The sequence below is a fragment of the Netta rufina genome (assembly GCF_964035555.1).
Source record: "Netta rufina genome assembly, chromosome: 3".
NCBI lineage: Eukaryota > Metazoa > Chordata > Aves > Anseriformes > Anatidae > Netta > Netta rufina.
In genome coordinates this window covers 51618917-51635406 of record NC_140125.1, presented here as the reverse complement: position 1 = coordinate 51635406, position 16490 = coordinate 51618917, and the positions used below count along the sequence as shown (strand labels likewise).

The 16490-nt window shown below is 40.5% G+C and overlaps 1 protein-coding gene across 2 annotated transcripts in view; it reads right to left on the bottom strand.

The window, feature by feature from the left end:
- Positions 1-15635, bottom strand: part of GRM1 (glutamate metabotropic receptor 1) — a gene marked incomplete at both ends in the record, with an annotated part of 182295 nt that extends 166660 nt beyond the window's left edge. Inside the window, one exon of one of the 2 annotated variants that reach the window (XM_084283902.1) lies at positions 14873-15635. In XM_084283902.1, coding sequence (XP_084140028.1) covers positions 14873-15635 — 763 coding nt within the window. The remainder of the gene's footprint in view (positions 1-14872) is intronic. The other variant, XM_084283903.1, reaches the window with a different exon arrangement.
- Between the last annotated feature and the right edge of the window lie 855 nt (positions 15636-16490).

Sequence of the window (16490 nt, the reverse complement as noted above, 5' to 3'; positions counted from 1 at the left end):
AGAAGCATTGTTATTAAGGATCCTACCAGGCTGGATTTTAAAATGGGTTAAGTATACACACTTCATTATATCATGTGGGAATTCTGTGCAGATGTGGGAATAATTGCATGAGTTTGAGTTGGACTGTATCTTCAAAATCTTCTCAAATGGCACCAAAGCTGGACCTCTGCCTTTACTCTGCATTCCTAAAATATGTATCCTATTTCAAAACACTTGAAGTTCTCAATGCAAATGTAATATGTCCTTAGCTATAACATGTACCTATAACTTGTCAGCACAGTTGTTAACATGAATATCCAGATTACTACATCCAAGATGGGACCTGTTCAATAGAGTGCTCTATGTGGTAAATCCAGATTAAATATTACACTTCTCAGTACTTGACTAGCTACATTCTGTAAGGCTAATGCTATTAACTCTAACAGGTTAGTTTTGAAAGCTTCAGTATGCCAACATTACAAATTCAATGAGGGCTCTGCAGACATAAAAGTTTAAGTCAAGCAGTTCAGAGTTTAGAGCACTCATCAAAGAAGTGGACAATACACTTCACTTTTGACTTTCTCTCAGGAAAGTGACATAATCACTGAAATCACTGAAATGGATATTCCATATTATATTACATGCTATCATGCTCAGCAATAAAAACTGAGGTAGAAGAGGGTTGGGGTCGTTGAATAAGGTAGAAGATGGTTATTGTTTGGAGACTGGTAAGTCATAAGTCTGCCTGCCTGAGGTGGTGAGAAATTTCCTTTGTTTTGCTTGTTTATTTTTGTTTGTTTGTTTGTTCACTTTCTTGCATCTATTAAGTTGTCTTCATCTTGACCCAAGAGTTTTCTCACTTTTTTCCTTCTTATTTTCTCCTCCTGTCCTGTTGGCATGGGATGAAGAGGAGTGAGTGAGTGGCTGTGTGGGTGACTGGTTGCTGTCAAGGGTCAACCCAGCACATGGACCAATGAACACATTAAAACATCTTGCAGAACACAGCAGTGTAATATTTGACAGCAAAGCTTCACAAAATGATATTCCAGTCTTCTCAGAGGAAAAGATGACCCAGAATCTCCTCCAGTTAGGCAGATCTGAGATAATGTTTCCCTCTCTCCCTAGCTTTTTTTTTTTTTTTAAAGTACCCCAGAATAAAACAGTTTTAATACTGCAATAATTCATTTTCACTAGTCCAAAGCACTTTTTTGCACAATTAATACATGAATGAATTAATGGCTCTACAGCAGAGCCAATCACCCTTTCAAAGTGAATTAGGATTAGGGCAAAATGTCCACGTTTTTTTGTTTCTCTTGTATAACTGAGTATACTTGGATCCTTCTTTTCTACCAGATCTATTCCCTAATTAGCAGTGAAGCAGAACTCCTTGATGCATAACTTATATGCTCTGAGTAAAATTACTGTTGTAGAAATTAAGGGTAAAACCTCTGTGTTTGCAGGTGTGCATCATCCCCACCCTCTTGTTGATTAAAATGTATGCCTTTGTCTATTGCTGCTCTTGATTACAATATATCAAATACCCTTTCTGTTTATTCTAAGCAACAATGGCCTTTGTCACCACAAAGATAATTAGTAGCAGCATAAAACCAATTTTCCCTGAGACTGAAATTCAAATAGGCATTGCCATGAAGAAATTCTTTGTAAAGATTTACACTTTTTATAATGCAACCCTGGAATACTTCTACATAAAAGGAAGGCAGATTGATGAAATATTGTTTCTATTAGTCAGATATACAGGCTTTCCCTTAGTTCTCCTCTTTTTCCTAGTGTTTTCCCTCATATATATAGGGACGTACATTTGCATTGGAATTGTGTAATAATTATACCCCAAACCATTTCCTACAGAAATCAGTGGCAAATCCATTTACAACAATGGAATCAGGTTGAAGCACTTTTCTACTTTTAGTTTAAAATATCTTACGATAATGAGGCTAATTATGATCTAACTGTAATGAAAACTAAACCATTCTCAAATTCTTTGCCTTTGCCTGCCTGAAAACTAAGCTTGTATGTCAGCTCAGATGGATTTTTTTCCCTAGTTAGAAGAAAACATACTTCCCAATGACTAAGGATAGAACATCAATTATGTATGGTTCAGGGATGCTTACACCTGGCTGTTTAAATTAACATAATATGTTTCTTTGTTTATTTATTTTTTTTTTTCAATAAAAACCTGGAAAGAAAGAACAATACTGAAGAAGAGAGATTTGTTTTCATAATTCTCTGAAACACAGAATTCTGAGGCCATTTGGTTTCCCTCTAGCCTAACCTACTACACAGACATTAACAAGGTTTCTAAATATTAATTGTATCTATAGAAAACTTGTCTTTAATGTGAGATAAAGCACCCAGTGCCTAAGCTTATAAAGCGCTGGACACTTCTGTGATATGACCAATCCTCAGAAAACATGTCCTATAAGTATATGGTTAATTCTTGTCTTCCATAATTCAAGCACTTGGAGTTGAGTCAGTGTTCACATGCCTTTTTGGATCAAGCAAGAGTGTTTTGCACCTTAAAGTTTCTCCCCATAGAGTCAGATGCATTGCTAAATTTCAGTCAATAGCTAATCTCCCATTGACTTCATTAAGGCAGAATCATAGGTCTGAATGTAAATACAGATGTATAGCCAGAATTTTAAAGAGCATTTTATTATTCATATGTCCTCAGGATATGAACTATAAAAAGCAGTGATGTGTCTTAGGATATTTGTGGCACCAGCACATTTCTGCTTCATACTTCATGGGCAACACCATAGCTATGACAAAAGTTGAATACATTTTTTAACATACATTTGGACTCAGTAGAATAGACAGAAGTGGGTACGACAAACTCATTAAGATTTCAAGCATGACTATACTTGAAATTGCCTTGTAAGAGCACATTAAGATGCTCCTTGCATGAAGGGATAGCATCTATAACATGCTACTTACATTCTGGAATAACAGAAGACATAATGCCTATGTATTGTCTGTTAAAATTACAGAACATATTCACAAAATTCACTATGGCATTCCTTTCTAGAAAAACTGCTGGGTAAAAATGTTAATTGTCCTAGCTACCAGTTTCTTGTTTTCATCCATGGTGTTTTGTTTTGCTGTGTTACTTTGCATGTGCTGTCAGATGAATTATATCATTTTAGATTCAATGTGGTGTTTGAATTCATGAGACCATGAGAAAAACGTCACTGCATCCTTTTAGAAAACGTGCTGTTTTTTTCTCTCACAAGGGAAATATTCTGTCATAGGTAAGAGAACAGGGCAGTATAAAATTTGCATGAAAACTGAAATTTCCACCAAGCAAACAAAAACAGTAAGAACTAAAGGGCTCTGTAAACTGAGGGTAAAATGTATAACAAAGCACCAATTGCTCGTAAATGAACAAATATTGACTCAAAATAAAGGATGGAAATTGGATCACTGGACTAACTTTGACTAAAGGTGTTGTTTAGTCCTAAATTTATTTTCCCATAGGATCAATATCAACAGCACAGGATTCTTTTAATTTTACAAGGCAGCTGAGACAATTAGTGAACACATGAATGTTAAGGAACTCTTTAAATTAAATGTTTCTCCTCTCTGCTTACATAATCAGAAGTATCAATAAATGCATAGGATTTAGTGTTAGAAAGAACCATCAGCTCATCATACCTGACCACCTGTATAGCGCCAGCTATACTCTGCGTGAACTGTGCTGTGTCCAGTGATTTGCATTTGAGTAAAACTGGTCTGGAACATCTGCAGCACATTTTGGTTAGACAACATTGAAAGACTGTAAATGTATCATTTTCCTCAGTCATTTGTCACAGTGGTTAATCATCTTCAAAAGTACAAGTGTTTGTCTTGTTTCTAATTGAAGTTGTTCACCTACCAGCGTTTGGCACTTGCTATGCATTTAACCATTAGGATACAGAGCCTTTCATTCCTACTGGTTTTGTTTGTTTGGAGGAAATTAAACATTTTGGGGGGGTAAAATAGGCTGCTTTTTTTTTTTTTTTTTTTTGCAAATCAGATAGAATAAATGGTTTTAGTTTCCTTCTATAAGGCATTCTTTCAGCCCTCATATCATTTAGAGAATTTTATCCTTATCTCTTTCCAATATTTAACTTTATTTCTTCCTAAAATATCGATAACAGAACTGAACAGAGAATAGCAAGGTTAATAAAAATAATCCTTACATTGAGGTCAAATTCCCTCTCTCTCAAGAATGATATTAGCTTTTTGAATCTTGAGGTTGTTTTGTCTGATTTTTGATGCAGCTTCTCTGTAACCATACACTGTATTTAAGACTCCTTTCAGAGGCACAATTCTTTTCCTGTGCAAGTGGCACATGTGCCTTAATCCTGCATATGTGGTTGGCATTTGACTGTATTAGCATGTATTTTCTTAGACTGGGCCTAGCTTCCCAAGAGATATGAATCTTTCCTTTTCTCCCCAGTACTTATCTTTCCACAAACTTGTATATCTTATCAGCAATTATGCTTTCTATATCATTGATGAAGACAGCGAGGCATTAGACACTGCTGATCTCTGTGCAATGCAGTTTAAATAACCCCATTTGATGGGGTCACTCTCCACTTACAGAGGTCAATGTGCTAAGTTTTAATTTATGTGGTCTGTTTTGCTAATATTTCATAGTGTGTTTTTAATCAAAATATCCTGTAACACTAATTCCAAAAATCCAAGATACTCCACCTGCACAGTTACCTTTAGTTACCAAGTCTGCACTTCCATCAAAGAACAAGATCAGGTTGGTGTGATACCTATTTTCTGCAGAGTCACACTGATGGGCTATAATTTAATTATATATATTTTTTGTCATTGGAATCCTGAATCACCATCTTATTATTTTCTGAAGATCACTGTCTTGGTACCCAGAGTTGTCTGGGATAGCTCACTTGAGTTTTGCTTTGGGATTTTTGGCACAACTCAACACTATCCATTTTTGCCTTTTCCGTAATATAATTAAATCAATATTCATTGCCTCTCTCAACTTCATAACATCAGTTTTTGACATCATTCTCCTTATGCTGCAGACTCACACTTACTACATCCTACCTTTTCACAGGATGCCAACATTGGAGGACATCATTATGGGCATGTTTAGGGATAGATTTAAGAGAACATCAGCCGTCTCTTTCTGAGGTCAGTGACAAATCCAGAAGGAGATCCTGGAAAATCTTCTCATCATTTCCACTTGGGTTGGCAGCCACTTGGGAAGGTGGAAGAAATCTGGTTCTGCACTGGGTGACTGACACTGGTGCTGTCACTTAACATACACAGGCTAAACAGTTGGATGTTGGACTCCTGGACAAATCTGGCAGTGAACAAAGACTGGTTTGACACAGCCAGATATCCACATGAAAGAGAAAGACTAATGCTATATTTACAAGGTAATTCAGTGACACTTGACGACCACGATCCTAGCGTCTTAAAGAGGAAGGGAACAAGAAATGACTAATGAAAAGGCACATGGCTTAGCTGAAGGACCTACTGACTGGTAAGCTGTGGCTGAGTGATACCCAGGCTGCCAAGGCTCCTGCCTGGCTCCTTCCCCCTTTTAAAATCTTGAACACTTTTGTTCCAGCATAGTGATTTGACTGTCCCAGCACAGCACTTCACTTCACATAGACATGGATTTTTTAATCTGATCCTGAATATGAGTTTATGCTCCCAGGGAATTGTGGCCTGGCAAATAAAGGCATTCTCTGAAAGAATATTTTTGGCCCAGGGCTGTAACCCATTCTACCCAGTTCAGTATTAGTGGATTTCAACATTCCAGTCTCTCACATCATCCTACCAGCTTTAGCAATGCTGATAATATAGCATTCCTTTACAGAGCTGTCAATATTTCATTTTTTTGCTGCTCAGGCAAGAGACTGAGATTTATACATGTGGAGCCTGCAGTCAGAGAAATACATTCTCACTAGGAGAATTATCATCTTTCAATATCCAGCACTTAACAAAATCACTACTGTGGCCTACATGCCAAATTTCCTTGCACTCAAGCCTCTCCACCAAGCACCATATGGGTAAGATATATAAATAAGCATGAAATGTTTCCTCAGTTCCTCATAATTAATGATAATTATCTTTCATATTCTACTCTACATTGGACCAAACATTCAATGTTCAGTTGAGCCTAGCCAGATGTTTTAAGGAAGTATTTATGAGTATCTATTCAGATTTCCAATGACTGTCACTTCAGCAGTTTTCATGCCTTGTTCTTATTGTTGTTGCCTGGATGAGTTTTGTCTGAAAAAAACGTTTGAGGAATAAGGATGAAAGTTGATAGTCAAACAACTGCAAATTGTGACTGCATTTAAGAAAATGAAAGTTTGTCCCACTAACAATATGCAGAGAGAAAGAAGAGTTAAATTCACTGGAGAATTTGTATTTAGAAGTGAACTAGATTCAACCTTCTTCCAGTTGGAAGGAAAAAAAAATATGTATATGAATGTCTTTTAATATCTATGCAAATTCAGTAAATTGTTTGTCTTCACACAGTTTTACACTACGTTCCTTTAACTATGAGATGCTTCTGACTGCAGGATTCACAAGCCCTGGGGATTTTTAGTGCTCTCTGAGGAATGACACTTCCATAACATGAAAAGATAATATATGATAGCAATGTTAAGCCCCATTCAGGATCCACTGAACTCAAATAGAGGATCATCAGACAACTTCAATGAACAGTGGATCAAGAGCCCTAAAGCTGCACTTACTCTCTGCACCAGCACAGGACACAATGTATTCTGCTTTGTCTAGCAGAACTGCCAAATGCCTTTCCTTACAACATTTCTATCACATTTCAAAGGGATTTATAAATCATTGTTGTCTGTTAATATAATGCAGATATTCTTTAAGTAATTCACTTGTTCAAAAACATTCAACAGAGAATACAAATGGAAATTGTTCAAAACGAGGACCACTGCACTGTATAACAAACATCATGACTTTTCAGTAAAATGAAACATCTGTCACGCCAGTTCTTGATAGACACAAGCCATCCAGATAGTGGCAGGTAGCAAGAGGAAAGGACAGCTTGTGATAAACAGTACTTTTCATTAAAAAGCACCCCACGTGTCACAAAACACTATTAACACACCCTGGATCCGTATGCAGTACTGCAAAGCTGTAGGTTAGCCAATGGAAAATGAAGGCAAATCTTACATGCTGTGTATTGATTTACTTTTCATGTGTGTTTTGACTCATCTGCTCACTGAACTCACAAAAGAGTAAGCAAGTCTTGATTTAGTCTTGAGAAGTATACAAAGCCTTATTAAGACCTAACTATATTTAAAAAAAAAAAAAAAAAAAAAAAAGTGTAAGTCTGGCTCTATTAATATTTTGAAAGAGCTGTGAGTGAAATAAAAATCAGTTACAGTGGTGTTTGATTGAAAACAAAATAAATTATAAAAAAAGGAGAAACCTAATTTCAAGGAAGTTAAAAAGAGAAAAATAAAATACTAAGAAATTACATGGAAAATACTTAGAAATATATAAGAGACTAAGATGTAAGAGGCTAAGAGCACTTTTATAAGCCACCACTCAAAAAAAAAAAAAAAAAAGTTCTGAAAGGATGAAAAAAGCCAGCATGATAGAACAGAAAAGTAAATTTCCTAAAGCTATTAAAATAAAATAAAATAAAATAAAATAAAATAAAATAAAATAAAATAAAATAAAATAAAATAAAATAAAATAAAATAAAATAAATAAAAAGTGGAATTTGTGTACTAAAGAGGAAAAGAGAACAGGGTATACCTTGTCAAACAAAATATAAAACCACAATAAAACAATATGAAACAATTTTGAGACATAAAGATGTAAAATATAATAATCCACCATTCTGTAAATATTCCAGAAATGGGAAACTTGCCTGATATTCAGTGATAATCAGATATATAAAAAGAGCAGTCATGGAAGATAAAACCATAGCAGAGAAGTTAAATTAATTCTCTGGATCTGCACTGTCTGTGAAGGGGGATAGGATGGTTCTCATAGAAAGGTCATTCCTTTTGTAGACAAGTCTGAACAGTTGTCTCAGAGTGTCAATATTTCATAACAAATCCATAACATGGATTTGACAAATTGCCAATACCAGCTAATTTTCAAAGCAGAATTCTGCTGTGATGCATTGCCACCCATTAAACTGGCCTTGATACCAAAACAGATGGCAATGATAAGGTGGAAAAAGTAATTTTATATTTTCACATATCAGCTTTAATTATTTAATGGAATTTATAGAGCATTTATAGGCATGGGGGTAACAATGAACAACAGACTTGGGACATTTCTGCCCAAAGCTAATTGGTAAGAACCATAACAAAAAATGTATTAATGCATACATAAATAATTATGCCATATTCAGGAAGAACCGAAACAGCTTTTACAGAGAAAATATGTGCCTCAGAAGATTAATGGTCTCGTTTGCTGGAGCAGATAACCATTGAATGATACAAAAACTATGAAGCACTTGGAATTTAAGAAAGCTTTTGATGAGGTCCCTGACTCTCACAGAAGCAAAGATAATATAGAATAAGACAGAAGGTGCTGCTATGGATTAATAATTGGCCAACAGATAGGAACAAAACTGTAGGAAATATATTGTGTGTTAACATATGGAGAGTAACGCACATGAGTAAACTCCTGAATATGATGGCCTCTAAAATAGGCTTTACCATTTAAGAGAAAGTCTTTGTGGTAATCTTAAAGTTTTTTTCTGATGGCATCTGTTCAGTGCATTGTGGTAGCTAAAAAGGTAATGGAATGCTAGAAGTTTCTCAGGAAAAGTCTGAGAGCAATACAAAACATTACTTCATGAGTGAGTTTAACCATGGTGCACCCCTGCCTCAAACACTGCATACAGCTCTGTTGGCTCACACTTCCTATTGAAATTAGAACAGGATAATGATCAGGATTAACAAACTATGATAAATTTTGTACAAATATATGAATGTAATGCAGGCGTTAAGGAACAGGTTTAACTGAATAACAGGAAACACTTGTTCATACAACATATGATTAAGTTATAGAGTTCTCTGTTATGACACTAGGGAGACTGCAATATAAATAGGTGCAAAAAAAGGATTAGACTAATTCATAAAGGAAAGGTCCATTGGTGGCTGGTAATCTGGTATTTGGGAAGATCCTACAAACAGGAGCTGTGAAAGCGTGCTCTGTGCATGCCCTGCTCCTGCTCCTTTTAATATTCACCCTCTACTGAAGGACCAGTACAGCGGTTTTGATATTTCCCTATGTGTTAACAGAGTCCTCAGCCAATGACAGTTTATTTTTAAAGAACCTCTTTTATCTCTTTAAGTTATATATTAATAGTAATAATAATGCAATATCAGATTTGGGAAAAGATCCAGTCTGACAAGTTAGCCAGCAAAACCAATCTGGTGATACACTGGATGGCTTTCATTTGTTGTGCGTATCTTCCCACCCACCTTTGGTGTTATTGCTTAGCAAAGAGATGGAGGGATGGTTTCCTTCAGTGAAAAACTGTTCTAATTCATGTCCAATCAGTCTCAGGCCTTCCTGATCAGACTGTCAGCACAGGTGTTAATTAGTGTCATGGGTGATGGTGGCTTATGCTGTGAACACCTGCCACACATAAAATATACTGAAATCACTGGTTTGTTTCATGTGGTCCAGTGAGCACCAGTTATAATGACTTTGACCATTACTTTTCTGGGTTTTGTGTGGCAGGTACAATGCTTCTGGTCTCCAACAGTTACCAACTCACTGGTTCATCAGACCCCTGAAAAATCTTTCTCAATGGGTGACACTACTCCTAGTCATATTACACATCACACAGTTTTTGTTTTTCTGTCTGAGAAACCTAAGAACAAGCACCTTCATATTATGAACTACAGTTCAAAGCAATACTATAGAGGTATTTTTATGTGGCCTTTTGAGAAAATACAGTTCATTTTCTTAAAACAATATTCACTGCGACAAGTACCCTGCAGGAGTTTCCAAGAAATGTGGGACATACAAATATGAAAACAAGGAGATAATGAAAAAAAGAAAAAAATAGAAGTAAAGCACAAATGAACATATGGTATCTACCGATAAATATGAACTCTAATAATATTGCTGGAAGGCAGGCATCGAAGTTAGATGATTCTTCTGAGGTGATTTAACTCATGCAGCTGCCAGTTGTGCAGTTGAAAAGTTCGATTATTTGTGAATTTAGGAGTACTGCAAAGCAATATATTTTCCAGAACAAATTTCTCTTGCTCCTCTATGGCATTTGCCACCTGCAGTAATTTTGTCAACATCAATCAATGTAAACGATTCTCCCAGCACTTTCTAATAAATACAATAAATTTGTCCAATACAGGGAATACTCTAGTCCCCACTTGCTTTTAAATTAATTTCTATCCCCATCAGGACATTTCTCTCTCATTTTTTCCTTATCCTGAAGCTTCTGATGAAGGTAGGTGAAGCAAGTTAAACAGAGAAAGAAATAGATTGGGGTATTCATTTGTGACCACACATCTCACAACACTTTATGAGGTTTAAGAGAATTTTTATAGCTGTTTTTTTATAGCTGTTGATAGAAACGCTTGTAAACTCTGAAATTTCAAGCATATGAATTGGAGTTGCTGTTCACTATTGCCTGACCATAATTTTATCAGAAAGTATCAATCAGCCAGTAATGCTATGGAATTAATAATGTACCATTGCTAGGAATAACTGCAAGAACAGCTTGTGAGAAATTAAACACAGCCCTATTATATGAAAATTATTCCTTTGAACCATCTGGTGGATATTGCCCCACTTATCTTTAAACAGGAGTATTATTTTCTATCACATCTAAAGCTACTTTAGTGAGTCCTACCAAAAGAAATTATTTCCTGTGAAAACTGCAATTAAGTGCAAGGCTTACATCCTGCCATTCTCATTCCAGCATATATGACCATGCATATGAGTTCCCTATATGTTACTACAATGCAGTGTGTGGTAGTCAGATTAACAAAAATCATTATGAAGATGACTAAATACCCTACTGTCTACTTTGAGCTGAAAGCCTTTACAGTTGTGCCATCTGTTTCATCATAGTTCATTTCAAGCCTTTTACTCAAGCAAAAGGAACAGCCTTGTAATACATATCTGGCAAATTTGATCATGACCAGAAACATCTCAGTGTTATCAGTAAAATTAATCTATAAATAATAAGAATTTGGTGCAATTAACTTTAATGGTCCATTTACAAAGATATTTCTACGAAGTCCACATGTCGACCTGCTAGAATTAAAATTTTATTTGTAAAGGGGTATTTGTACACTAAAGTGCAAGAATAGTCAATAAATAGACTATGGTGGTCAAACAGATCTATTCTGCAAATTTGTATTTTGCATTCACAAAATTAAAAAAATCTTACATACATTTTATAAGGCCAACATGTATGCCGTGATTGAAATGAAAAGCGAGGCACAGGCATGAAGTATTTCTATTTGTTTCTTCAGAAGTGATCTCCTTGGAAAATGAGATGATAAAAGGACTTCTTACGCCCTCATCTTGCCTGCTTTAAAGGTGATGGAATAAAGGTGAGGGAATTGCTGGAGACTCTGTGCTGGTTACCAGCCAATGTGTAGGCGTCTTGTGGTTTTGGATGGTGGTGTAATGTACCGTAATCTCTGCTTTCTGGAGACAGCCCTGCTACCTTCTGTGCCTTCAGAGCCACACAGCACAGAGGTGGTGCTCACTATCTCTGCTCAGCATTTCTGGCCTTGTCCCAGGACAGCTGAGGGGCTGTTCTCTGGCCACAGAAGAAGGTAGTCCCCACCATTCTTCCCAGTTCTACCACATGTAGAACCAGTGGCTGTCCAGTGAGGTGAAAATAATACCTGTCTCTGAAGGTATCTCATGTAGCAAGTAACCCTTAGCAAGAAAGACTCCTTCTGCCCTGATCACACCTGCTATGTGTGAATACAACCTGAATTCAGGAGCACCCCTAGGATTGTGCCTAGCTCCATGCAGGTGCTTTTAATCCCTTTGATTTCCACAGGATGCCTTGGCTTGGCGTTAGACATACACTTATCTGCATTTCTAGATAAGGATGCCTTCCAAGCCTAAGAGCTGAGAAGATGTACCCATGCCAAGAGCTCCAATACTGAAGGACCTTTGAAGATTCCTTTAAAAAAAATAGTAGTCTTGGAAATGCCTTGCAGCTACTCTGTCACACAGCCTTCCACAAGCAGACGCACAGATTTCTCACATCATTTCATGACTACTGCCTACTCTGAAGTGAATGCACTCTCATGATGTGTAACTCTGCTCAGCTGAGATACACAATAACCAAGCATAGTAACTTGACTTTGTTTTTTTCTCCAATGTGGAGCTCTATGTGCCAAGTTTAAATCTAAAAGGAGTTATGTGGGCCTTTGAAAACAGATTTTATTCACTAACTGAGAAGTTTCTAACCAAGTGCAATGTTTATGTATCTTAATAAACAATGGTGAAAAGAAAAAGAAATGGCATGGCATGCCTCCATGCAATGTCATGTAACAGTATGTGGAGATTGTGTATATTGTTAAATGTGGTCACCAATAATGGCATTAACACAAAAAGAACGAACCTTCACGTCAAATGCAAAGAAGGATACTGAGAACTACCTGAAAGACATCATGCTACAGATTGGGTGACTTTACTGTCCTGATTCTCATGGCATGTGTAGGCTCCATGTTAAGAAATGTATGCACCAAATAGTGTGCTATTTATTTCTGACTTTCATTAGAAGCATATTTCTATAGACTAGTGTTGTTCTGGGAATTCAGATAACTCCAGCCAGAGCATTGGAGCAGAGGAAGGGGACTGGAGGAGTTGAATGGTTCAGACTGCCTGAGAAAGAGCTCATCACCTCTGGGTTATTTCTGTGACCCTGCCCTGGGTCAGTGTTGACTGAGGAGCACTGCTGGCTGACACAGGTAGGCAAGTTTGTGGTCTCATTGCATCCCCTTGTGGTTGGGTGGCTACAAGAGCTGAGGATTGTCCACCCCATGAGAACAAGGGACTGAGTGGAGAGACTGGTTGGATGCTCCATGGTACCCTGGAATCCCCCCCAACACATTTTGCAGCCCACCATAAAGACAGTATGGAGGCCTGTGAGTAAATGTGGAGGAGGAATGTTTCCAACTACACTTTATTCCTGTATTTCCGAACATAGCATGGCTGGAGCAGCTCCGATTCAAACAGGCTACTATTCAGAGTGGCTCTGTGTTGTCTGTGAAGCATGAGCCTACCTTTAGCACATCACCAAGCAGCAATCTCACAGTGAATGCACAGAAATTCAGGCAACAGAAATTGAATAATTCACACTGATTTTCATGTGTACTAATTTCACTTCACATGGGGAAAAAAAAAGAAAAGAAAAAAAAAAAAGTCTTTGAAATCCACCCAACAGCAATTGCAACGGGGATTAATGACATCTTCCTGAAAGGAACAAAGAAGTTGAAGTTTATTAAACATATTGCCAGTGGAATCAGTATCTTAACTCTAACAATAAAGGTATGGCAGATACAGCTTTTTTTAAGAGACCAAAAAGAGAGAGAGAGAGAGAGGGAGAAACTTGAGCTGCATAATCTACAAAATCTTGATGACACTTCCTAAGAGAAGACTGTGACCTTGTGGGGTAGAACCGATCCACTATCTTCAAAAGTATCACTCTAAATCCTACAAAAATATCTTGCAGCAAGCATTATTCATCACTTGGGAGCTTATTTGTAAAAACAGATATTGAATTAAAATTTTTCACAAGCAATGAATAGAATTGCTACGTATAATGATCTTAAAAAAAAAAAAAAAAATGAAGAAATAACTTTCATAATCTATTGTCTTTTCCAAAAGAGAGAAATCCCACTAGTGTTAATGATAGTTACATCTACAGAGAGAGAAAGAGAGAGCAGATCCCTTAAGGCAGATCCTCAGCCAATGTGAATTAGCAAAGCTCCCAGGAAGTACACTGAAGGGAGATGTGGCAATTTACATCCACAAAGAATTTACCCCTTTGATGTTTATTTTTGACCCTGGCCTGCCACAAGATCTAATCCTATCTGTCAACAATAGGGAACCTTAACAGCTCATATATGCAACTCTATAGCAGTTCCTTTCCTCATCTGTGACAGGGCAGAAAATGAACTGCAAATGTCAGGTCATTGCTTCCTTCTCTTGCATAGGCTTTTCAGAACTGCTGCACTTCGTCTTTTAAGGGTCCAGTTTAATCCATTTCACCTTTGCATGTTGTATACACAACTCTTAGTGGAGACTCTTATTTATTCATAACAGGGTATGTTCTTAGCACTTCTTACTTTGCCATCTCTGTGAGGATAGAAGGTGTGGAGTCAGCTCAGAAAGCAGAGGAGGGAATCGTTAATCAAACCCAGGAAAGAGATACACTTAGATGAAGCGAACAGGTGCACAACTGCAACAGCAATACCCCAGCTTTGCAGTTTCATACTTAAAAAAAACCCTTTTAGGGTGATAGCTGGACTACAGAAATGCCACAGAAAGACATCAGGAGAGCTCGCCTTTCCCCAAAAGACGAATTCCTCACTTTACATCGGTGCACCTCGCCTGGCTGCAACCCCCGGGCTCCTTTCCGAGCATCCTCAACCTCGGCGCCCCTCTCGCCGCCCGGAGTGGCCGCGACCTGTTGGGTGCCGGCGGCAGGACGGGGGCAGCGCCGCCGGCGGCTGCTGGGACCCTCGTTTGGGGGTTGCTGGAGCCGCCCCCAGCTCCGGAGCCTCCGATCCCCGGGGACCCTCCCGCGGGCGTGGGGCTGCGCGACCCCGGCTTTCGCCCACTTGGGACCCTGTCTCGCGTGTCTCCCAGAGGGGAGCTGCGGGGGCCGCCCCGTACCTACCTTCCGTGTGGACGGCGGACACGTAGGTCCAGTTGTAGCGCTTGACGATGTCGAGCATGGCCCGGGCTTGCAGCGTGTCGGAGGGGACCACCCGCAGGAAGTACTTGTAGAGGGTTTTGTCGCTCAGGTCGATGCTGGTGGCCGAGTAGGCGATCTGCGGGATGTCGAAGAGCTGCAGCAGGTTCTGCACCTGGATGGCCACCGAGCTGGAGCCCGGGCCGATGACCCCCGCGATGGGTTTTTTCAGCCTGCTCTGGGGCTGAGGCTGCGAGTCCGAAAGGCAGCGGCTGCCGCCGTCCCTGTCGTCCCTGATGGAGATGAGGGAGTCCCGTATGAACTCGATGCTCTGCTCCAGGGCCACCGAGGAGTGCCAGCACGAGTCCCGGATCTCGCTGCCCAGGGTGATGTTGGGCAGCAGGACCGGGTCGGCGTTGATCTTATCCAAAGTGTGGAACATGGCTTCCACCCGCTGGATGCCGTACTGCTCGCGGATTTCCCCGCACTTCCTCTCGGGCACTTTCTCGGCCGGGGGCTGGTGGTGGACGGAGAAGAGGGCTCCGATGATGACATCGCCGTCCATGCGGGCCACCGAGCGCTGCGAGGAGGCGGCGGAGAGCAGCGCCCTGCGCCCCGTGCCCCGGGGAAGCACCTCCGCCTCCAGCAGCAGCGCGGGGACGAAGACCAGCAGCACGCCGATCATTTTGTTGCACGACGTCGTCCAGACCCAGGCGACGAATTTCAAGGGCTCCCCTTGCCTGCACATGGTTTAAAGGCGTGTAGGAAATGGCATCCGCTCGCCCCCGCCGGCTCCCGGCTCGCTCCGAGCAGCATCACAGCGAGGTCTCTCTCGCAGCGCCAGGCAGCCGTCAGCCTAGGGACTTCCAACCTGGTGGCACAGAAACGGGGGACAAAACACGCTAGCGGGGGGCGCTCTCAAACCCCAGCCCGGCGGCACATCCCCGCTCCGCCACTCTCCCAGACGCCCGGCTCAACCCGCTTCATCCGAGGCTCCCGGGAGCAACTTTCCGGAGGGAGATGGAAACAAAGCGTGAGCCTATTTCCCTCGGCACGCCATCGGGCACACCAGCATGCGTGGGGCTGGGAGATCCCATTCCTCTTTGCAGCCAAAGCTCCCGTTTCGAGCCCCACCCCCTGCCGGTTCTGCCCCGCTCCCCCCAAGTTCGGAAGTTTCCCCGGGCACCCGGCCTCGCTCGGCCCCGGCGGCAGGAGGCGGCGCTGCCCTCCTCACCTTGGGGCTCCCCGGAGGGGTCTTTCCCCGGCTCGGGGGGGTCCTCTCCCAGGGGAGACAAGGGGGTGGAAAGAGAGCCGAGGAATCTGCCCCGCCGCCGCCGGGAAATGTCATTTAAAGGTCAGCGGAGGGAAGGAGCGGGAGGGAGCCCCTTTGCAGTTTACCTGAACTTTTCCGTGCGGAAGGGGCGAACCCGTAATGCAGCCGGGGTCACACACACACACACACACGCCATGGGGAGGTGTGGGGGGGAAATCCATGCTAGTTACTACGGCAACGGCGGGCAAAGTCCCGCTGCGCTTTACCGGCACGCCTGCCTCGCAGCCAGGCTCCGGGCCGGGAGAGGCGGCGAGACCGGCGGCGGCGAGC